We start from the raw sequence: 24,305 nt of genomic DNA, 5'->3' as shown, positions 1-24,305 counted from the left end.
CCAAAGTTTCACGTTTATTGTATTTTACCAATATGTTGGTGTATGGCAAACCGGAGATATTAGAAACTGGTTCATCACCCCAGACGTTTTAAGAAGCTCTAGCTTCTCGTTTACGGCACAGGAAAGAGCTATGTTAGTGTTTAGAGTTCCCAAGTCAGACTTTTCCTTTTTTTAAATAAGCAGAAACAAAATCAATGGAGCATCCTTTATGGGAACTTGCTCGATAACCCACAGCTGCAGGGACCACCTCAGAATTCCCCCTTGATATTGAATCAACATGTCTGCCCATGAGCGCCACACTGGATGGCTGAATTGTTCACTTTTTTTGCATTTGTCTTTCTTTGAAGAATTTACTCAAAAAGTATCCTTTTTTTTTTCTTTTTACAATTTAAAAAAGAATTGTGTGGGTGCACTTATGTATTGAATTTTAATATTCTGATTTGGATTGTAAGAGGAGAGGTTAACTGCTGTGTGAAAGGAATAGTATCTAAAAAATGAAATTTTGTTTTCAAAGACATTCCAATGATGTTAATATATTCCCCAGTTTAAGTTTAGAAGCGTAGCCAGAGGTTCACGGTATTGTCAACTGGTTCTCGTCATTTCCGAAGAATTAAATCAAAGTTTCTGGTGATGAATCAGCCCGCCATTCGAGTTTATTAATGTCAGCCCCGTTTATTCTACCTCTTATCATTAATGTTTTTAGGTTTACCTAAAGCCTAACAGTGGGAATTAATAAATCCTATCACATACAATATTCGCTATCTGAAAACAATGAAAGCTGGCCGCAATTACAGTTTTGTCAGCAATTTCCTTCCTTGCAGCCCTTTGAAAACAGGAAAGGTTGGAATCATTTTATTTCCCCTAATTAGATACTTTTAATGCACTAGATGGAGAAAGAAGTTATTTCAGAGGAACTGTGAAATAAAATTGATAGAAAAAGAACACTCCTTATTTTCTTCTAGACCAAGTGTTCTTGTCATTTACTAAAGGAGGTTTTTTAATTTCTGGCCTAAGACAATCCACCCTCCAAAGTGCAAAGAGGTAAGTCATTTTTAGGGTGAATGCATGAAGCGTTGTCATTGGCCGCAGGCAGAGAGTCCCTCGCCGCGCCGCCCTGTGGAAGGGTCTCCCAGAGCTCGGCTAACACGCTCTTCCTTTGCCTCTGGTGCCGGCTCTCCTCCCCTCTCCCAGGCCGACCATTTCAGCAGACGAGGCAAGACCCTCGCTCAGCCAGAGACCTTAGAGCTCGAGCCGGCTGAGGAGAAGCCGGCGACGCGCTCGGTGGTCACGGAGGAGGAGCTCACGGAGATGGAGCGTTTGGAAGACCTGGATACTTGTATGGTAAGACGCGTCCTCCCGTGACGCCATCACCCCATCGCCACTGGGCTTTGCTGCTGTTTTTTGTTGTTTTTTTTAAAGCTCTCACCGTTACAAACCAGACCCAAATAGAACTCCCCGCCAGAGAGCCTTCTTTCAGAAACGTGTTGCTTATAGAGACAGTTAATGAAGCTAATGGAGCTGAAGCATCAGGTCCCCACTAAAGGCTTGTACCTTATTTTTGATTTATAAGTTCGTAAAACTTCACTTTATTTCATCTTGCTCTATTCTGTATTCCAGTGTAATTAACATACAGCGTAATACTAGTTTCGGGTGTACAATAATACTGTGATTCACCACTTCCCTACATCACCCAGCGCTCATCACAACAGGCGTCCTCCTTCATCCCTGTCCCCTATGTCCCCCGTCCCCCACCCCCCTCCCCTCTGGTACCATCAGTGTGTTCTCTAGAGTGAAGAGAATTGGTTGGTTGGGCTTGGTTTGTCTTCCCTGGTTTGTCTCTCTCTCTTTTTTTCCTTTGCTCGTTTTTGGGGGGATTTTTTTGTTGTTTTTAATTTTTTTTTTTTTTTTAGATTTTATTTATTTATTTGACAGACAGAGATCACAAGTAGGCAGAGAGGCAGGCAGAGAGAGAGAGGGGAAAGCAGGCTTCCTGCTGAGCAGAGAGCCCGATGCGGGGCTCGAACCCAGGACCCTGGGATCATGACCTGAGCCGAAGGCAGAGGCCCTAACCCACTGAGCCACCCAGGCGCCCCTTGTTGTTGTTTCTTAAAAAGTATCCCCATACCCCCTTCCCAAGGAAAAGTTCTGAAAGTTTCAGTGAGCATAGAACCTGGATCTGTCCCTGTGGCTGCAGTGGAGAAAAATTCCTAACTTCATTAGGAGAAATGGATTATTTAACTTCTGAAGGTCATTTGTGACAAAATATTTTCAATTAACCCATTAAAAAGGTGGGGAGGACTTTCCCCCTACACACAAAATATGTGGGATGACAGTTTCTGTCTTGGTCCTATCATTTTTCTCCCCTCTGGTGCTTTTTTCTGTTTTTAATTTACCCAGTTTGGGGGTATCGCCTTAAATTTGCATTTCTGGTTAGTTCCCTTGGGTTCCTGCGCTGTAGAGGATGGTATGTACATCAAGGGCTCACCCAGCAGTAGGCCTTGATTCCCAAGTCACTTTCTGGGTTTCACATCACGTATCCATCTGGCCACGTACCTGGAGTGTTCAGCGTGTTGATATGTTTGGGTTCCCCCCCCCTCTGCCCCGAGGATAATTTTACTTCAGTTCCTATTTCATTATTTTAGAGCTTATATTAGTAGTATAGTTACTTCTTACTTTACCATAAAAACAGTTGTATGTGCCTCTCAATATTTTTATGTTTCACTAAAATAATTCATGTTTTTAGGAATTCCTCATAATCTGAGAGAGTGCTGCTGAGACAGTATCTTGGCTACTTCTTTGCCCACATGTTTCTACATCAGCTAATAATTCTAGTAATTTTTAGATTCAGCCATTGTCAGGAATGATACTTTTTTTTTAACTTTCAAAACCAAGGATTTGATGTACCTGCTGTTATTTTTCTAGTCCAGAAGAAAAGGTCATGCTTTGAGTAGTTCCGTATTTATAAGCCATTGTTATCTGTTAAAGTCTGTGAATAAAATAATTGAGAACCCTGCAGATAAAACCCTATCATATACAAGGAAGCTTTCAAAGAAAGCCAAAAATACAGTCCTAGATTTCAAAGAACATTCTAGTATAGTGAAAGATGACAAATAATTTGCTATATAACTCCGTAAACTTACAAGTGTATTTGTTCTATGTCTGGGAATTCTCAAGTTTTTTACTAACTTGTCTGGTATATTATAAAATGTATCTTTAGTATTTTTTTTTTTACCTTGTTTGCGTCTTGAGGCAATGGAAGTTAACGTACAGTCACTATTCCTGGAAGCTCTTAGGCTAACCCTAAAAGAAAATAAGTATGTTATAGAAAATAAATATGAATTAAAAATTCAAAATTAACTCTACATGTCACATTTCCTGCCAGAATCATTCAGTCATGTGTGAGCTGGGAAGGAATAATGAAAATGTAAGCCAGTAAGATGTGTTTTGTTGCATTTGTAAGTTGTGTGGTTTAGGATGAGAGAGCCTTGTTTAAGAAAGACTGGCTTAGCTCCTGTAAGGATGGTGTTTCATTGTGTCCACTTTGTTTTTGTTTGATTTTCTTTGGTTTTGTGGTGTGAAAGAAAAAGGTGGTTGTTCTTAAAGTGGGTGGAGTGAGAGGAGAGGAATACTTTCTTTAAATTTATTTTTTATTAAGATGCAATCGACATATAATACTCTAAAGTTTTATTTATTTTTAACTTTCATTTTCTTAAAGATTTCTTTATTAGGGACAGAGTGCACACGAGCAGGGAAAGGGGCAGAGAGAAAGAGTATCTTAAGCAGGCTCCTCGCCCAGTATGGATCACAGGGCTTGATCCTAGGACCCTGAGCCAAAATCAAGAGTCCAACACTTAACCGACTGAGCCCCTCAGGCCCCTTTACTTATTTGTTTTTAAAGTAAACTCTACACCCAATGTGGGTCTCGAATTCTCGACCCCGAGATCAGGAGTTTCAGGCTCTATAGATAGAGCCTGCCAGACATCCCAACATTGTTTTACTTTGAGGTATACAAGATAATGATTCGATATATGTATGTATTGTAAAAGGATGACCACAGTAAGTCACCATCGGTACACATAGTTAGAAATTTTTTGTTCCTGGTGGTAACTTTTATGATCTCCTCTTGGCAACTCTCCAATAGGCAGTAGGGTACTAACTGTACCTACAGGGGCGTACATTACATCCCTCGGACTTGTTTATCAGACGGCTAGAAGTCCGTACCTTTTTTTTTTTTTTTTTTTTTTTTATTTGACAGAGAGAGAAATCACAAGTAGGCGGAGAGGCAGGTGGGGGTGGGGGGGTGCAGGAAGCAGGCTCCCTGCTGAGCAGAGAGCCCGATGTGGGGCTTGATCCCAGGACCCTGGGATCATGACCTGAGCTGAAGGCAGAGGCTTAACCCACTGAGCCACCCAGGCGCCACGAAGTCCGTACCTTTTTTTAAAATGCAGATGCATTTGGGTTATATTTTTAAGTGGAGGACCGGAGGGCAAAACCACGCCTCAGGCATGCGCAGCCCGGAGTGGCTTCCGTTTTGTAAGAATGTTCCTGTTGCCGTGACACAGAGGAAGCAGGACTGGACCAAGGTCTCTCAGAACCACACTCTGACGGTGGCCCAAGTTAGAAGGGCGGTCCTTCCCTGGCCCCGACTGCCACTCCTGACATGAGCACCTGTTGCATCGTGGGACGGAGCAGGGCGGACGGCGTTGAGGGGGGTGACCTGAGAAACACAGGATGTTGCTCTCTATAGAAACCCAAATACATGGGCAGAATTTTTAAGTCATGAAAATTGCTTTGGTCTGTTCCAGCGAATGCTTTAATCATTGTTTGAATGAGGCTAATGACTTGTGAAGTAGCAGAAAGCCGAGCTGAGTTTGCTGTCAGTTTAATGAGCAGGAACGTCCGTGCGTCCACAGTGTGTGTGAGCGCGTTTGGGCTGCGAGGATGTTCTCGATACCCTCCGCCCGCTGTCGTCCTCAGCCACCCGCAGACAGCACATTACACACCGCCACAGCTCCCCCGAGGGCAGGGCTCCATCGCCTAAAGAAAATCAGTTTTCTGGGCTCTGGGCTTCTTACCCTAAGCCAGTGACACAAATTCAGAGTGAATTTGAAAGGGAGAGAGGATTCGTCTCACCTTTTTAAACTACCTGCCCTGCCGCCGCCTTTCATGATCAGAGTGGCAAATTATTTGTGTTTCTCATTGACGTCTGTCACCAGAGATTCATGCTGTGGTCCTCACGTGGGGCCATTTTAAAAGGGTTTGAAGAACAGCTTTCCAAGGCAGAGACATTGAATTTGTTTTGGTTTTCTAGATGAGCCTGTGCATATTCCTTGGCAACATTTCTGGCTTATGTGATCCAGGAAGATAGGACACAAGGCTAACTGCCGTGTGGAAGATTCCCAGAAGGTCAAGTGCATTCATGCCTGCAGACAAGCTTTCCCATGTGGAATCGTGAAGCCCCGCTGGGTAGAACTTGTGCCCCACACATAGCCGAGCCCTGGCAAGCGTGGGGATGTAACTTTGCTCTTCCCTGAAATATTGGTTGATAGCCCAGAGCCTGTGACACTTTCCCTAGGGCATTCCAAAGTAACTTGGACTCCTCCAACCTTCTCCTTAGAGATTCTACTTATAGACTCAGGACCCTGGCATTTTTTTGCCTGTGATGTTCATGACATCTGCTAAATCTATTTTTGAACATTTCTTTAACAAACTTAGTAGGCAATCTGGGCGGCTCTTTTTTTCCCTACCCCTAGATAATCTTATCATCATGTTTCTTCCATGTCTCCCTGGTCCAAAAGTCAATCCCATTTCAGTCCTTATGTCTCTGTAAGGAACCACACTATAATCACACTAAGGAAGGTTTAGCACCATAAATGAGGGGTAGAAATTTATATCAGTTGAGTTCAGTGGTTGCCTTTTTGGAAATGGAAACAACCTGTATGACTGATTTCTTAAACTTACTGTCTAAGTGAGGCCTGAAGTCAGGGTGAGTGATGAGTGGTTTGAGAGGCCCTATTCTCTGCCGGCGGAGTGGGATGCCTGAGACCTTCTCATCAACCTTAATTTCATAATTGTTGAAGGAAAAGGCAGTTTTCTTTAAATAAAAAGGCAGAGTTACAAAACTGTCCTCAGTCAAATAATTATCTCTTTTTCTTTTAGCTAGAAAGAAGCAAAGACGTTATCTAGTTCAAGGGGTGGCTGTCATGGTGGGGGGGCAGAAAGAACAAGAACTATTAGAATAAGCTGCAGACTTTTTCCAGCCTGTGTCCACTCTCCTAGCCCCAGAGATTGATGTCAGTTCACTCCAGACAGAAAATCAGATGACTTCAGAAGTCCTCTTGTTCATTTATTGAACGCTTGGGTGTAGTCCCCGTAACGTGCTAGGCCCTGTTCTTAGCTCTGTATGAAGAGGAGCCAGTTCAGTCCTTTCAACCACCTAGAATGATAGAGCTCATTAATTTCTTGTGTCCAACAAATGGGGAAACTGAGGCATAGAAAAGCTACATAACTTGTTCAAGTAACCTTGAACAAGGAGAGGCAGTTCGGTACCGTAGTCTACGCTGTCCTATATGGTGGATTTCTTACTTCCAGAATTAAAGCTTCAGTTAGATTTAATTAGACTTGCATCGCTTTGTGTAACCTATCTGCTTACTAATTCCAGACTAAATTGCTATGTAACCAGGAACACAAGTGAAGGACGTGTGCCCAATAACCCTAATGTAAGCCTGCAGGTTTGACACATGACTGGAAACTGCTGTGTCAAAAATCTGACACACTCAGTTCAAAATGAATCTACCCACTTCGGGTTTACCTGGACCATTCCTTGCCTTTCCATGTGTTATTCTGTTGCCGATAATGATTAATTAACTTGCTCAATACTTATAATCTCGGCACCCATGCCTTCTGTGTCACGCTGAGACGCATGTTTCCTTTGCTGCTTGACTGTCCGCAGACCATCTGTTCTTTCCCTGCGAGCAGGTGCTCTTAGGAGATCAGTATTCCCAGCTGTCTCTTTCAACTTCACTTTGTCATTGGCCTTTGGAGTATCGAGGGATGCGGTTCGCATTCTACTGATGAGTTACTTCTCAGTATTTAATTTATCGCTATATATAGTTTACCACCTTTAAAAAAATCCCAGAAGCTCAGGGTTTAGGATCGTGTGCCAAGTGGGTGAAGAGCCAGGGTCTGCTTCGTCGCATAACTAGCTCACTAATTGTATGTAATACTTTCAATTATTTTAATGAGTGTCATACCCATTTGAAATCAAAAGATATTCATGCAGAGAAGCCGTTCATCTACTTACTGCTGTTTCCTAGGAAAAGAATTTTAAAAGGCTTGAATTATTATCGAGTACATCTTATGAATCCTTATTTCAATGACAAAATAACAATTATTTTCCCTTAACAAATTCGGCATTGAATTTTAATATATAATTTTTAAGCTTTTTTTTAAAAAGATTTTATTTATTTGAGAAAGAGAGCACAAAAAACATGGGGTTTCAAAGCAACCTATGAAAACCTCTTGATTTCCAAATATTAATTTTCAGAACTATAGTACAATCTGTATAGTACAGCTAGAATGGGTGTTGTATGTTCCTTGAAGTTTCTAGCAATTTCTATGGCAGTCCTTTGTGGAAATGCCGATGGCACCCACAAGTCCCCAGAGAGGTCACCATTCCCTGACAACTGACAGTTACCTTAATCTTTTAATTTTTGACTGACACCAATACTGTTTGCAGAGGCCTTATTCCAGGGAGCTCCCTAGAGATCTGCCCCCAAAACCTTTTTTAGGAAGCCTAACACACAACAGTGACCACCCTCAGGAGCCCCCAAGGGACAAAGGAGACCCCATGGGAAATCCCTGTGACATCCCATTTCTATAGTCATCCCTGTACGTTTTCCTGGCCTGTGACGGAACGGCTGCACTGCTCCCAGTATGAACCAAACTCCTGAGGAAGAACACGAGGAGGACTTACTAAATCCCTCCCCCATAAAATGACTTAGAACATGCACTAGTGTTGGGGTCAGGGCATTCCAAAACCAGCATCCAAGTCTGTTATCTGACTTGCAGAGGATGTGATGATTCTTCTGAGCTCAATTCTGACATGTAATGATAATTATAAAAGATAATTTTGGTTTCTCTCATGAGTTAAATTAAGCCAATGACCCTAATAGCCTGTGCATTGATGAGACAAATGAACAAAAACATTCCATTGTTTGGGGTGTGTGTGTGTGTGTGTGTGTGTGTGTGTGTGTGTGTTGAGAACACAGAGTATACTTTTATTTCCCTTAAACCAGACGTAAGGGTATACTTATATTTCCCTTAAACTGGACGTATTTTATTTTTAATAAAGTCCTAACTAGTTAAGTCCCTTACAAGCAATCACAGATTTAGTACTCCTGGGGATAGTGCAATAGAACCAATATTAGACGATTTCTCTAAAATCAGTCCCACTTTGCAACCCTTAGAAAACTCATGTTTGCAGAGTACACACATTTGTTTCAACAACCTCTCTCCTCTGTCAGAAAGCTCCAGATTATCACTGCTTGCCAGTGGAAACCCAAGACCAAATGTCCTCTTTAATTTCTGAATTAAACCATATTCAAATCGTAGAAAACAGTACCTTTAGATAGTAAGTGTGTGTATGTGTCGTCTGTTCGTCTCACGAAGAGGCTGAGCAGTCCTTCGAGGCGACTTGCTTACCCAGGAACAGGGGAGAGAAAAAAGCTGGAACAAGATGGCTGCTGGCCGGGGCTCCCGGGGAGGAGGCAGGAGTATTTCTCGTTGAAGCCTTAGGTAGTTTTGAGCTATCGAAGACTTCCTGAACTAAAAATACGGGCTGGCAGGCCATTTCTCCATTCAGTAAATGCTTTTTGTTCATCCATCGTGAACGATATTCTCAGCTTCTTGCTGGAAATGGAAGGTGAGGGAACCAGGATATCCCCACCAAGTGTGCCATGCCGAAGGGCAGAAGTGGCACAGCTCATTCTGGGCATCACGGAACTGGCATCGGTGTAAAGCCCACACACGCATTTGCGTGGGTGTGGAGAGATGGGAGTCTGCCACCGAAATGAGGTCATCCGGAAAGGCTTGAATTAGTGCAGAATGTGTCTTCCAACCCTCTGTCACAACCCCCAAGTGGCTCATCAAGTCAATGTCATGGTTTTGACCAGGACTTTAAAAAATACTCCTCTGAAATGCAACATAAAGTATTATGAATGTAAAGTACCAGATTACACCAGATGTTTGTTTCAACAACACGTACATGCACGCGGGTGTCAGGTCGTGATGGAAAATACATTCCATATGCATACGGTGGGTCACAATGTGGGGGGCACCGGGCCAGCTCCATCAGAAACACACGCAACTCCTGGTCTCGGGGTTGGAAGTTCGTGCCTCATGTTGGCTGCCGAAAGTCCTAAAAATAAATAAGTAAAACCTAAAAAGTTAAGTAAAAAGGATTGGTCACCATCAAAGACGTCTGAGAAACTGTCGTCACCAGAAGCTCACTTTCCCCGATGGGGTTCAGCCTTGTCCCCAGCACTAGGTGCGCCCAGCTCCTTGCCCTGACCTACTCTTCCTCATGGCACAGTGGGGCCTGAGCAGAGATCCAGGGCAGGGGGAGGACATGGTGCCCTTGAAGGTCTCGGCTAAAAAGACTCGCCTCTTTCCTCCTGCTGTTTTGGGCCTCTGTACGGTTGCTTTTCCTGAGGTGTGCATCTGCGTTATGTCATGGCGCCTCATTAAGGACCGCCTTAATTACTAGCCCTAAGAAACTTGTTACCATCTACACGTCATGGTCACTGTCACTTTTCCCCAGAATACCTCTGTTCCAAACGTATGCGGGAGAAATCGCAGGTCTTTATCAAGCGTGGGGAGAATCCTGACGGCTGGTTTGCTCCTCATCCCATGAACATATCGCTCAGTGACTTGTGCCTAACTTTGCTTGAGGGCCTCAGAGCTCAGTGTGCACTTGACCGAGAAAAAGGGTGCAGGGCCTGAAGTATAGTTTCATTCAGGCTTTGTTTTTTGGTTTTTGGTTTTTTTCTTCTTAGTTCCGATTTACTCCTTTTTTTCTTCTTTTCCCCCCAAATTCTTGCTGTCTGAGTGGGTCTCAGCTCTTTTGGGCTTGAGGTGGTTGTACGTTGATATGGTGAAATGCTGGATGTGGTGTGTGAGTGCTGTTCTAGAAGGTACGTTGCCCAGCCCAGCGTGGGGGAGGGGCGTGGTCAAGGAAGGCTTCCTGGAGGAAGGTTCTGAGCATCACGCCTGGCACATAGTGGGCACTTGGTAACTGTTGGGACGTTGAGAGAAGGCACTGGAAAGAGAAGTTGGCTGGGAGGAGAATGAGTAAGTAAACGTGGCTAAGAGCAGTGCACACAAAGGTTCGGAGCGAGGCGAGAATGTCACACATTGAGCAACTGTCAAAGCATTAAGGTGTGGGCAGGGGTGAAGGGTGGGGGGCGGTGAAGAGGCTGGAGGCCACCCCCCAGTCCTGTAGACTCACGAAGGGCTAGCTTGTGCATATATTGTTTAAGGAACAAGGAGTCCGTGCAGACGAGGCCTCCGGGAGAATGGCAGGTCTTGCCAGAAACAGACGGTGGTGGACATGTGGAGTGGGGGTGCCCACCAGGCCCTGGCTGAGTTGTCCCGTTGGGATGGTGGGGGTGCCTGGGCTCAGCAGCCGGGTGTGAGCGGGTGGTCATCACGTGCAGCGGCAGTGTAGACACACTCCCCGGTGGTGATCACTGCCTTCCCGGCTGTGTAGCCGCTCTCCTTTCTACATTCGTGACATTTACCCCAGTTAACCCTGAGCCGTGCTGTGTCTTCCACCGCTCCCCTGACGTCTCAGTTCGAGTCCAGCAGACATCTGACACTTAGTGTGTCCACGCCAGAGCCGTGGATGCCCCCGAGGGACCCCCGATCCCCACCTGTGACACCAGCTTTTGCCCAGCAGGCTCAGCCGCTCCCTTTCCCATACTGCCCCGTCCCGCTCTGTCCCTCAGCCTTGTCACCCTGGGTGACACACACCGGCAGCCCACGCTCCTGCCTGTCTGCGACCTGTCAGTCCCTACCCAGCAGCCTGGGAACCTTCTCGTGCCCCGGGTGTCAGACCGTCTGACAGCTTCCCATTGCACGCAGAATAGATGTGCTTTCCTCGCCGTCCGCCTCTGTCTCCGCCTTTTTCCGCTCTCTCCTTTGTTCACGTCCCTCCAGCCATGGTGGCTGACTGCTTTTCTCCAGAGCTTGCCATGGCTCCCATCTCACGGGCTGTTCCCACTGGAACACCCCCCCACCCAGATCTTCCCAAAGCTCGCTTCTTCCCACCCTGCAGGTCTCGACCCAACTGCCTCTTTCTCAGATGTTTTCCTTGACCCTCCTGGGCAAGGAGGCCCTCCAGTCCTGCCACCATATGATCATCCTTTGTCTTCTCAGCACTGGTCATCACGGAAAATGAACTTACTTACTCCTGGAGGGATGTTTTGCCCACCTCCCTGTTAGGGTCCATGATCAAAGGAGCGAGACGGATACAAAGCGAAGGTCAAGCAAAGCTTTATTTCGCGCCAGCATCAGAAACCAACCCGGCCGGTAGGGGCCGTCTCTTACAAAGAGGCGACCACGATGACCCCCGCGAGGCCGCTCCCAACGACGAAGAGGCGACGACGACGAGGACGACTACGAGGACAACAGCCCCGATGACGCAGACTCTGCTCCCCATGACGCTGCTCCCAGCGAGGCCGCTCTGGACAAGACTGCTGCCGACGAGGCTGCTTCCCAGACGAGGCTGCTCCCCGGAAGGAGGCTGCTCTGGCAAGGTCACTCCCGTCGACTCTTACAGCTCTTACTGACAGCCCTTACTGCTCTCGACGACTCCTACAGCTGTCAGCTCGCTGACAGCTCTCACAGCTCTTGCTTCTCCGGCGAGACCCCTCCCGACGAGGCTCACAGCTCCTGCTCCTACAGGGGACAGCTCTTACTCCCCGGAAGGAGGCTGCTCAGGCAAGGCCACTCCCCCTTGGGAGGCTGCTCAGGCAAGACCACTCCCCGGAGGGACGCTGCTCTGACAAGGCCTCCCGACAGCTCTTACTGCTCTTACTGCTCCGGCGAGACTGCCCCTACTAGCCTCGCAAGCCAACTTTTATAGAGGCACTTTTGGGCGATACACAGGTAGCCAATGAGATTGCAATACACAGAGAAAACTGCTAGGTTACGCACGGGCGGCCAATTGAATTTCAATTCACCCTAGTAGATATATGCGCGCCCCTCTGATTGGTTGTCTTCACCTGGCCTGACCCGCCCCTCCATGTGGGCTTTGCAAGGAAGTTCTTCCGGGAGGGGCAGGGTCCATCTAAGTTCACTGCAACAATATGGCTCCCCCTGCTTAAGTAGGCCCTTACACTCCCCACACTAGACTCTAAGCTCCTGGAGGGCAGGGACCCGGGTTGTGCTGTTGACCGCATCTCCCATGGTCTAGTGCCCACTGCTTGGTATGTACTAATTGCTCAGTGAATCTTGTTCAGTGACTTGGCTTTGCATTATGGTTATTGCTTCGTTCTGCTTTCCTACGAGATTCTCTTCTCCTTAAGAACACAGGACTTAGGTCTTCCTGATTTCTGTGTAGTGAATACCATCCAGTGTCAGTAACAGATTTCTCTGCAGACTCTAGAAAATAATTCCTTGTGTGAAAAGGTTTTCTTTAAAACTATGAGGTTCAAAGAATGGGATTATAGGTTATGTCCTCCATGATCTCAACTCTCAACAAGTTGGGTAGGAAAAAAGGAGAGCCCCATCCCCCCTACTGGCCCCATGTGACTTTGTCACAGCAGCCACGTGTGGGAGCTTTTAGCCCATTTTTCAGGCAGGACTCCCAGAGTTCAGAGATACTCAAACACCTGCCCCGGCGCTCATCGCTAGTTAAGGGACAGCCAGAGCTGGGTGCTGCTCCCAACCCCATGCCTGCTCTGCTGATTCCTGGCCTTCAGGCTGGCCTGGGTCACTGCAGCAAAGGCTGGGTGAGAAAGAGCCCATGCACAAGGGTTTTGCACTGGGAGCTCGGTGGGCTGGGTCTGCGTGACTGCAGGCCGTTCTGTCTTTACCCGGTTTGACTCTTCCTGTCCGTGGACTGGGAGCGTTCTAACTTGTGTTGGAGGTGATGGGAACGAGCAGCAGAGAGACCTGGGACAGGGGGCTCTCTGCCTCCGCGAGCTGCCCGTTCAGAGAACATAGGTGGCCAGTCCAGATTCATTCCTGGTGAATCAGGCCGTGCTCTTCGGTTGGTTTCCTGGCTTTCCGTCTTACCTGGTGGAGTTGGGGGTTTAACCAAATATCTCCTGATAGAGTTTGAGGTTTAACCAAACTTCTCCTGAAAGTAGAGGCTTGCTATGGAGGGAACGAGCGGGCTGGAACAACGTGGGAATGACAGGAAGCAGGGTCTAAGCTGCAGGCGGATGGGGGGAGAGCCTGGGTGCAGAGCTCCGCTCGGTGCTGGGGACCGTCTGAGTAGAAGCAGGCTGCATTCAATGGCTGTTGTGATTCGATGTCAATCTCTCATTGTACCAGTTGTAGTTGAGGGATGGGATACTCATCGGGGTTGGGATGAGGTCATCTTCCTTCTTGAGCTCTCCTGTGGAAATTCGGAGCAAAGTTGGCCCCTCCAAATTCTTGGTTTCCCCAAACGTGCTTCAGAGGAAACCGTCATCACTGCTCGAATTTGGTATTTGATTTCCCATCCACCAGGGCTGCGGTCAAACATCAATCACAAGCCTATTCCTTTTTTTTTTTTTTGTAAGATTTTATTCATTTATTTGAGATAGGAGGAAAGGGAGCATGTGCAGCGAGAGAGAGAAGCAGGCTCCCCGAGCAGAGAACCCAATGCGGGGCACAATCCCAGAACCCCGGGATCGTGACCTAAGCCAAAGGCAGACACTTAACCGCCTGAGCCACCCAGGTGCCCCTAGTTTATTCCTTAACAAAGGAATAAACTAAATAAAGTAAATGGTTTTTAGCTTTGGCCCTTGATGTGTATTCTGCTGAAAATCCTACTGACTTTCAGACTGAAACCCATACTTGGAAACTAGACCAGAAACAAATTATTTCCATGCTCCAGATATAACTGCATTTCTTTGATATATTTTAGTTTAGATTGTGTAACCTTATTCACAGAGTTGCTTCTTGGAGTTATACATGTTCTGCTTTCCTTGAGAGAAGCTACTTTAGGCGGCACATTTAGTAATTAATAAAATAGAAATTGAAAGGTAAAGTGAGTGAACAGAGTTAAGAGGAGTTAAAAAAAAAAAAAAAACCATAAACAAGGAGGTTATAGCCAAGTTCATTATCAGTGCCCCACTATGCCTGCATGGGGCTCTGTTCTGCTTGCTGGGAAGGGGTGAAGCCTTAGCCGCTAGAACTCATGTGGCAAGCTTCACACCTAACATCTGATGATCCAGATTGAGCCATGAGACTATTTTCTTGCTCAGACAGAGGACCGCCCAACCAGAGCTGGGCTGTAGGGTGGGTGCCCGCAACCAACCCAGGATTTTCCTCTGGAAACAGCTTCAGATCGACCTCCGCCCTTGAGCATGTCCTCGGTCTCAGTTTAAATCCCCCAAAGCCATACCCAAGTCAGCACGGCCAAAGTGGTCTTTTCCTAAAAACCGCTCCAGAGCGTCCTCTCTCATGGGCATCGTGAAACCACAGAAATCCTTCCAGTTGTGCCTCGACTTCCCAGGTCACTGACTCTGTTGACCACCGGTATGCAGGTGTTTGATACTGAAATCTTAAAGGCTGGAGAATGTCAACGAAAGGCATTCATGTAGGGCTTGCTGTATAGTTAGTATTAGGTCAAGACAACAGCTAGAGACTATACCCGTGTGCTTTCAATAGCCAGACTTCTTTGGTTACAGTTCGCCACCATAGTGGCATGTAGGAAGTGACTTTGATAGACCGTTTATCTCACTGTTCCCTGTAGCGTGGGTTGCAAATAGTTAACTCACTTTAAAATGCAACCAAAGCCAGTGAAAAATCACCGGTGGCAAACAGTATTGCCTTGCATTTGGCACATTTCCTCATAGATGAAGCGGACTGTGTTGATGATGATGGAAGGTTGTGAGCAAATAACGTGCAAACTAACAGATCTGCAGTCTGGAGAGAGGCATCTTGAGAATCCATTCTCTTTCGAGAGTCTCCCTGGAGAGTCCGTCCCGAAGGGATGTCAGTCAAATGGAGTTGAACCGAACAGGACAAAGACCTTGGTTTCTGAGCCAGATCTGTTTTTTATAGAGTTTGGGTGGTAAGCCATCATTACCCCGATATCTGTTTGAGGTTGGAGATTTAGGATAAGGAGTTATGAGACTCCTTGGAGATCCAGGAGATCCAGCAAGAACGAGATCTCCTGCTTGCTGATTGGCTGCTGCAGCTCTCCAGCCAGAATCCCAAGGCATCAGGCCCATCAGTCACCGTCTGTTCTTTTCACTTAGCACCACTGGGGTTTACTGGACTCAAGTTTTTTAAACCAGTAGAATAAATCGTTGTAGGATTTAAAGCCTTTTTTTTTTTATTTTAAAGATTTTATTTATTTATTTGACAGAGATCACAAGTAGGCAGAGAGGCAGGCAGAGAGAGAGAGGAGGAAGCAGGCTCCCTGCTGAGCAGAGAGCCCGATGCGGGGCTCAATCCCCGGACCCTGGCATCATGACCTGAGCTGAAGGCAGAGGCTTAACACACTGAGCCACCCAGGTGCCCCTAAAGCTTTTTTTAAGTAGGCTTCACGCCCAGTGTGGCACCCCCATGGGGCACTTGAACAACTCATGACCCTGAGATCAAGAGTCGGATGCTTAACGAATGAGCCACCCAGGCGCCCCATTTTGTTAGAGGATTTAATCTGGTTTTTGATGGTGGTGGTGGTGGTATTAATGATTATTTTTCATCATCTTTATAGAGCTGATATCCTACGGACAGAGTAAATGTGTTACATTAAGCATTTTAAGCTAATTTTGATTATTCCTCTTGACGTCACTGAGCCATGATGCCCATTCCGAAGGCGAGTTTTTAAATCTCCTGGCTGCCTCATTCCTGCCTTCCATTTTTATGTGGATTTTCTAAAGATCTAGTAGAGCCTTAAATACTTCTCTCAAGTTTAATAGTTTACATTTTCCCTCATTATTTACTCATTCTTTTGAAATTAAAAAATTTAAAATCTTACTCAACTTTTTATGACTGTCAGAATAACATTGTGCTTAATACGGCAGTAAAGTACTGGTCTTTTTTATACTAATGCTAAAAGGGGCACGTACCTGGTGCTCGTGTCCACAAGCATCGTGCTGCTTAGCCCGGCGGCACTAACCTGGGCTCTCAAGATGCCTGCTTGCAATTGGAACCGAGCCCTTTCATTCTCTGCACAGCCCTTTAAAAAGAGCATTAAATTATAGGTACTTTTTAAAGAAAACACACAAGTGTGAAACTTCACTTTGGCATCAGTCGCAAGATGAGTGAGAATGAACAAAAAGTGAGCCATTAACTGTTTCCTGAAGAAAACAGGACAGAGGTGGGAATAGAAAGGTTTTTAATTTTCTTGCATCAAACAAACAAACAAAAAAAATTGTGTGGATCTGGAGAATAAGAAAACAAATCAAATTAACATACACATCGTTAGTCCTGTGATTTTCATGATAGGCTCTCGTCAGGGCTACTCCCTCAATGCGTTTAACACCGCGATGCCATCTAACTTTCATATGCTATGAGACTCTGGATATGGAAGTTAATAGGGTGATGTGGAGAGCTGGAGGTAATGATGTGTTCGGTGGGAAATAGCACCTCACGAAATCTCCGCATATTGTGCCCCTCCCGTCCCCAGATTTACTGTATTTCTCCCAGAGTTGTGCCTTACATAGCCCTACTCTCCAGAAAGTTTAAACCCTGCTACTGTCTAACCAGTTGGCACAGAGAGGATTAGGCATCTCTTTTTTTTCTTGGAGATCTACACCAGCTCAATGTTTTAAAAATGGAAATGCGTAGAAATGACTTTTCTTTAAAATTGTTAAATTGTTTGATTTATTTATTTATTTAGGAATTGGTTTTTAAACCACACATGTGAGACTCTAACTTGGTTAGCTATTGAGGGTATAAATCAATTGAGAATGACTGAGTTTTTGGTTCCCCTTGAGCATTGACTCAGCTGAAAATCTGGTAGGAAGTATTTAACTTTTGTAACCTAATTCATTAACCAGGAATTACCCAGGTCTATTCTAGAAGTGCACAGAAAAGCAGAAGGTGAGCCTAGGATATCTTGTATCAAAAAGCAAGGATGGGCTCCACGTCCAATGGGACCATTTCAAAGGCTACAAAATCCAGATTGAAATGGCTTCCACCGGGACATTCTGAGCACCAAAAAGAATAATGACAGTAATAGTTTATGATAGGATGACTCATCGCCATGAGCCCATAGCAATACTAAGAAGGTAAAAAAGAGGAGGATACAGAGGACCTTGAAAAGGAATAATCTTTACAGGGGATTGGCACCTAATAAATGTGGGAATGATGAGAGAAGTGGAAAGGACTACAATTTTGTCATCCCCATTGTATTCATTCATCCAGTTAGGGATTGTCGATGATTATTTGAAAATGGGGTTATCCCCATGCAACAAAAGTATCACCACAGAGACTTATTATTATTTACCAAAGGAGTAATTATTAATTACCAGGGTACCCTTATAATGGTTGGTTGGGAGGTCCCCACCTAATGAACTTAGTGTTACCAGCAGCCCAGTAACCTAACATGGGTATCACCTGCTGTGACTGAGCTGTACCATCCCCCTCCTCAAGAGTGCCTGGTATGCAGTAGGTGCTCAGTAAACATTTGTTGAATCTTAAGTAATACAAAACGTCCCTGGTAAAGTGGTAGCCTCCTTCGAGCAGTACCGACATTCTCTCTCTTCTCAGGGGCATCTCTGTCATGAGTTTGGATGTTACCTGTTTATTTTCTATGTTCAGATATACATGGATTCCTGAACAATATATAGTGTTATTTTGTATGGCTTAGAATTTACATCAGTGGCATCATACCATGTGTATTTTTTCCGAAACTTGCGTTTTTCATTCAGTATTAACATTTTGAGGTTCGTTCATGTTGTTACCTGTGAAACTTTTTTTGCCTTTTAACTGCTGTTCTATCATTTCACTAAGTTTCATTTGAGTTATCCATTTCCCTGTTCCGTAGGCTTTTAGGTCTGCTACTTATGCGTGCATCCTCACGCCCTAGTCCTTGACTTGGGAATAGGAGGTGGAGAGATGACAGTATTCCTAATGTTCATTATCACTACCAGTTAGTGAAGCGCCGTGAGGCCACTGAATGGCACTATAAACATTTACATTCACTTTATCTTATTTAATCCTCACAGATACATTATTTTACAAACTAGAAACTAGGCCGATGTTACACAAAAATTAGCCAAAACTTCACAACCCCATAAGTGGCAGATTCAAGATTAGAACTCAGTTCTTGGATGCCAAAGCCTTGAATGTGAGACCTACTCTTAAGAGAGGATGACCTCTCTTCACTCACTGATCCTTCTCTTGTCCTAATGGGAGCTGCTGGAGTCAATATAGTTAAGTGGGTTCCAAAAAGTGTGCCGAAGGAGTAGAGGCATGAGCTAATGATCTTTGTTCCGTTGAAAAGTTGAGTCGTCTGTTGCCATGGTTTCCCTCTTCATAGGAACTTTTTTTTTTCTTGCTTGCCTATCATTTTAGGAGTTGAACCAATTGAAAGGTCCCTCACCATCACTTAATAATGATCTTTAGGTGGACCATTGGGACAGAGCACTTGTCTTGTTGAATTAAGCTTTCACAAAAAGAAGGGAAGTCTAAAATAATCCATGAGACTTAACCGTCAACTGTAACTCACTCATGTGTGTATCCATAGCTGTGTCTCCAAGGAAACTTCAAAGGGGATGTGTGTTTAAAAAGGGGAGCAGGAGTCTTTATTTCAGGCAATTCAATAATATGTGAAAATGTATTTTTACTTTTCCTCCCATCTAGCAAGGCTGTTTCGATCTAATTTAATGAATCCTAAAATGAGATCTGTTTGAAGAAAATTACCTAATAAAATATGAAATGAGTCTGGAGACTGAGGCTTTTCTGGCAAGTTGCTGATGGAAGCCTTTCTGATAAGCAGATAATATGCTGATTATAATGGTGATGTTGGGGATGGTTATGGGGAAGGCCTCTGGTGTGCCACCTTTTTTTTTTTTTAACTTCTTTATAGCACACACGTGAGAGCAGGGAGAGAGGCAGAGGGAGAGGGAGAAGGAGAATCCCAAGCAGACTCTGCACTGAGTGTGGAACCTGCCACAGGGCTCCATCCCACGACTCTCAGATCATGACCGGAGCCAAAAACAAGAGTCAGATGCTCACTTGACTGAGCCACCAGACGCCCCTGTGCCACCATTGTCCCTAAAGAGACCCAGACCACTCACATTCTCAGATTGCGGGGCACCATGATTTCATTGTGTTGTGCTTTGAGAAAAAGTGCCGCAGAAAAAGTAAGAAACTTGAAAAAGAGTCAGCCCCAGGTGGATGGAGTGGGTAGCCTTCGTCAGGGTGTGTTTTCAGGAAATTTGGAAAAGACTCCCTCGGCCCCGCTCCCCCGCCAAGTACCTTGCTTTCCAAAAAGCCTGATGTTCTATAACTGGACTTGTGTTTTGGTTGTTTTTAAAAATTCTTACAAATTTGCAAGCTGAAGAAGATGACCTAGCAACTGCTGGTGATCAGTGGGGTTGAAAAGATTATTTAATTGAGACCGAATGTCAAATACAAGGCATAAGGGATCATCACCATTGATAACACTGTAGGTAGGTAGCTTTCTAGAACCTGGCGTCAGCTCCACTCCTGAAAAGCTTTGGTGACTGAGGGGGAGAGAGGATGCAAAGCTCCTTTACCCTAAAGCACAGTGGGGAGCATCAGATGATAGAGGAGAATCCCCAGAGGGAATGTTTCTACATCCTGGAGACACCCTGTCCCCATTTTGTTTCTGGGTCTAGCAGTTTGGCCCGAGAACCAAAACCTGCATGGAGTTTCCCAGTGTCGGTCCAGTGTTCTGTCTACCATGCGCCTTTGGAGCTGATGACATCTCCATTCCCCAAATGGGGTCCCTACCTTCTGGGGTTTGTAGACGGCATTCTGTGCCCATGTAACAAAAGAGGTCACGTCTCTAAGAGTTTCTGCCGTTTTCAAGCTGTAACCGTGCAAACGTGTGGCTGCTTACCCAGAGCTAGAATGGACGCATTAAGCCAATAACTGTGGCCTCATTCTTGCCTTATTCCTTTGCTGTGAAAGCTTTTTATGGGGCTTCTCTGTTTGTTTGTGAACCGTGTCTCTCCCTCCCTTTTTCCTGTAATGCTGTTGCTTTATCTCTCTCCCATTCATCTTTTTTCCCTTCCTTTTTGCTGCATGGAGACTCTCTGCTGTACAAGTGTAAGTATTTCTCGGGGGCTCTGCAGTTCTGGCTGTCCTGGTTTGCGTTCTCGTGCTCCATCTGCTTCTGCACTGCCCGGCTGGTCTCCCCGGAGACTGAGTGTCGTCATCCGTCTGCGGATCCTGCGTGAAACCGGCAGCAATCTCGAGACAAGGTTGCATTTTACAGGCTGGTTCAGCTAGCAAAACAAGCAATGCATTGAAAAGATCCTAGCTCTGCCTGAAAGCCCGCAGAATGTTGAAGAGTGTACCAGCCTTCAAGAGGGGAGAAGTGGTTTTTCCCTTTGTGTAAAAAAAAAAAAAAGATCGCTCAAATATCTGGGTTCTGTTTTGTTTGTTTTTTTTCCTGGTTCTTGCTTCCCAGGGATGTAGAAAGTTGGCATCATGATTCCCAGGGATGTAGAAAGTTGGCATCATGATTTGCTTCTTGTATCGGAAGGATTTTCCCAATTCATTTCCCAACTGTTGTTTTTTTTTTTTAAACCAACTGTGTTTTTGTTTTGTTCTTTTTTTGTTTGTTTTAACCTCAGGGAAAAAAAAATTAGGGATTCTTGAGCCCAAAGTGAGAGTGTTATTTATTATTCTTTGCACGAACTTGATAAAATGAACAAGGCAGCTTCTCCATCCTATTTTTGTGGTAATAGAAACAATTTCACTCTCGCTTAAAAAAATGTGTCTAGGAATTACGTGTTAAAAGTGAGTTTAACAGGAAAAAAATGTTGTGTTGTTCATCAGACTCCAACATAAGTTGTTAAAGTAGTCCTATCACTTGAGTGGCGTGCGAATCATCTCAATTCCATTATAAAAACCAAATCAAATGAGTGAGATTTCTGAGCAATGTAGACATTGTGTTGCTTTTGATTCCTAGAGAATAGGGCCCTACCTTTTGTCCGCAGTTGGCCATGGTGGTAATGGGATGAGAGAGAAGTCTTATGTGTGGGGTTTTCCTTCTGAAGTTACTTTTTAAAGGGTTTAACACACTGTTCCTCTTCTTTCCCAAGTATGTGAATATCAAAAATAATTTATTACAAAGTGCATTTTTCAAGTAATTTTGTCTAGGCCTAAAATAATAGTTCGCCATGAATTGATGTGTGAAGTGTCTTATGGTGCATGTACCTCCTCCTCTTCAGGCTCTGGCCCTCTTTATTTGTGATCTCTCCTGTCAGTGAATACTCATTGACAAATGTCCAGGGCAGGAAATGAAGACTAGGAAACAGTCTGAGAAAATTAGCCCTTTATTTTGATATAAGAGCATCATTAACAGCTCTGAAGAGACTGGTAAAGCCAGATTTCCACCCCCCTCCGCCCCAGGTTACAACTCATCTGATCAACAGGTGTGAGAAGGGGTTGGCCGGGGTGCATCTAAACCAGATTTCTGGAGAAACATAGAATATTTGTTACTAAATATATACTTGAGTAGATAATCATAGCTCATTGTTATATTTCCTCTTGCTTTAGATTTATATGTAGTGGGATCACAGGAGTAAGCCAGTAAAGAGTGAGCAAGTTCAGTTTTTTCCTCTAAAACTGTTAAGGAAGAAAAAATTCGAAAGAAAGGAAAGAAAAATGGAGTGAAATAAAATTTACTCCCCCCCATAGTTATACTTAAATCATAAGAGAGCTTGAAACTGTTCATGCATCAAAAGAAATGTCTAAAATTGAGTTGCATTCTTATACCAGTTGCAGAAACTAGTCTAATTTAAGTCTTGCTTGTTTTAGCTAAAGTCCATTGTCCCTGCCCAAATGTCAAAAACTTCAAAACTAACAGATATGTCCTTCAGTGGAAGAGTTTCATGTGAAATGCCCTCCGGAGATATTTACACTTGTACAGCACATAGGAAATGAAGGATAGCTCTGAAGCATTAGAAAATCAAACCAAGACTGAACTAGTTCCCCTTTGGTTGATGTCCGCCATCAAATATCACAGTCCTCAGTGTGTCTGTGAAATCAGATTGAGCTGAATGTCCTAGTTACAGATGGACATCAGTTTGTAAAAGTCTCTTTTATATATATTTTCATATTATTTATAAATGTTATGCAGTCCCTGTATTCTTTTATATATAATTAAATGTACACATTCCACTTCATATATTTAAAATTGTCATATATTTGAAATGTCATAATGGTCACACATTTGGTCTCTTTTATAAAGGTTATGTAAGGAAACTTGAGCTAGATTATTTTTGCCCATGAACACTCTTTCTATAAAATATAATCAAGAGTCACAGGAAAAACATTGGAAGACATCTTCATTCCATGAATTTTTAAACCTCTTTCTTATTTATTTGTGGCTGTCTAGATGCATGGCTGGAAATTATATCCCCAGCTGCTGCTTGCTCCTTTTACCCATCATGGTTGTGCACAAAGGGGATGGAATACTAAAGACATTTTCATTAAATGTAGTGTCTATTTCGGGAGTTTGTGTCTCCTGAAAATCAATTATTTTTAGAAGTTTCACCTATGGAGAGACCAGTCAGTCCACTGTCTTGTTCTGTGGATGGCAGGGCCATTTTGGGGGGAGAACAACCTGGAAGCTGGGTCCCTTTCCAGTTGCATTGGATTGACGCCATTTTTACTGAACCCACAAGACCTGTTGCTTTATAGATAGGTAGTCCTTAGATCGTCTGCCTTTAACAAAACCTTGAAAGAACCAAATCAGGTTTTCACTGTGTATCTCCGGAAGACCAGCCTGAATTTAAATACAATTGCTCATTTTTTTCCTCTCTCTTTTCTCTCAATAGTAAATAACAGCAAAGATTTAACTGTTGTTAAATCTGGAATAAAATTTTAAGAACTGTAAAGTAGTTTGCTTTAAAAATCAGTGTGAACCAATTCATTCCTTGAACCAAAGAGAGTTTGTCATGCGTGTGGATGTTTTTTGAGAAAGCCTTACATGACCCCCTATTAAATGAAAGACTACCAAGTAAGTTGTCTTGTCTCTTAGTTTAGACAAATACTAGTTTCCAGTATCAGACCAACTAAAACATCCCGCAGATCCATTCATCTATATATCAATTACGAAGTGTGCAGTTTTGAGGGATGCTGGGTCATCCTCACGATGGCTCTGTCCCCAGTGCTGCTGCTAATGCCAGCTCCAGTGCGAGCCCTTGTCATCTCTGTGACTCAACTTCTTCCTTCAAATTCATTTCTCTGGATGACAACTGAGGCCACCTCCTGCTTTCACAGTTGGGGTCCTGCTGTGGGAGAAGCTAATACCCCCCTTAGATTTGGCTTTGCGTCATCAAGATTGGCACCAATGCTTAAGATGTTTGGTGATTTGGGGTTTGATCTCATTTTTAAAAGACTAACAGGATCAAAGACTCTTCCTGAGAAGTGACAGCAGATACAGACTCCTAAGTCATAGCAGTTTTTTCCTAGTTAGTCTTTTCCCATAATGTAAACCTCAAAATCTTGGGTGGCAGAAGTATGAAACAAAACAGTTACAAGTGCTGAAACCCTTAAAGGGACAAAGAGTTGGGTGTTGCCTTACATCCCTGATGTTCAGGTGTTAAGGAACAGTGAATAGTTGGCAGTTTCAGTTGTTAGCAGCTGGTATTTACAATCTTTTAATCTGTTTTTTTAATATCCATTTTAATATCCTCATGTGCAGCTTGGAATTATATTCTATATCATTCATTGTTCCTTTCCGCCATATAAATAGAGTGTAACTGATGAATGTAAATCTTCATATAAATAGAATGCAACTGATAGAATGTAACTGAAGGTAGCTGGAGGCAAGAAGCAAGCAGGGGGCTGTCTGGGTTGAGAGCACTGTAAACACAGAGAAATGTGTGGCTCAGTCTTTGCAGGCAGGCTGTCAGATGTGACCAACCATCCTC

The 24,305-nt window shown here is 44.3% G+C and overlaps 1 protein-coding gene across 1 annotated transcript in view; it reads left to right on the top strand.

Moving 5' to 3' along the window:
- Nucleotides 1-24,305, top strand: part of CARMIL1 (capping protein regulator and myosin 1 linker 1) — a gene marked incomplete at its 5' end in the record, with an annotated part of 293,134 nt that overhangs the window by 234,061 nt on the left and 34,768 nt on the right. The window contains one exon of the mRNA XM_080805968.1: nucleotides 1,192-1,341. Within this exon, the coding sequence (XP_080662094.1) occupies nucleotides 1,192-1,341 (150 nt within the window). The remainder of the gene's footprint in view (nucleotides 1-1,191; nucleotides 1,342-24,305) is intronic.

The sequence above is a fragment of the Martes martes genome (assembly GCF_963455335.1).
Source record: "Martes martes genome assembly, chromosome: 6".
Taxonomy (NCBI): domain Eukaryota; kingdom Metazoa; phylum Chordata; class Mammalia; order Carnivora; family Mustelidae; genus Martes; species Martes martes.
This window is presented reverse-complemented; position numbering and strand designations above follow the sequence as displayed.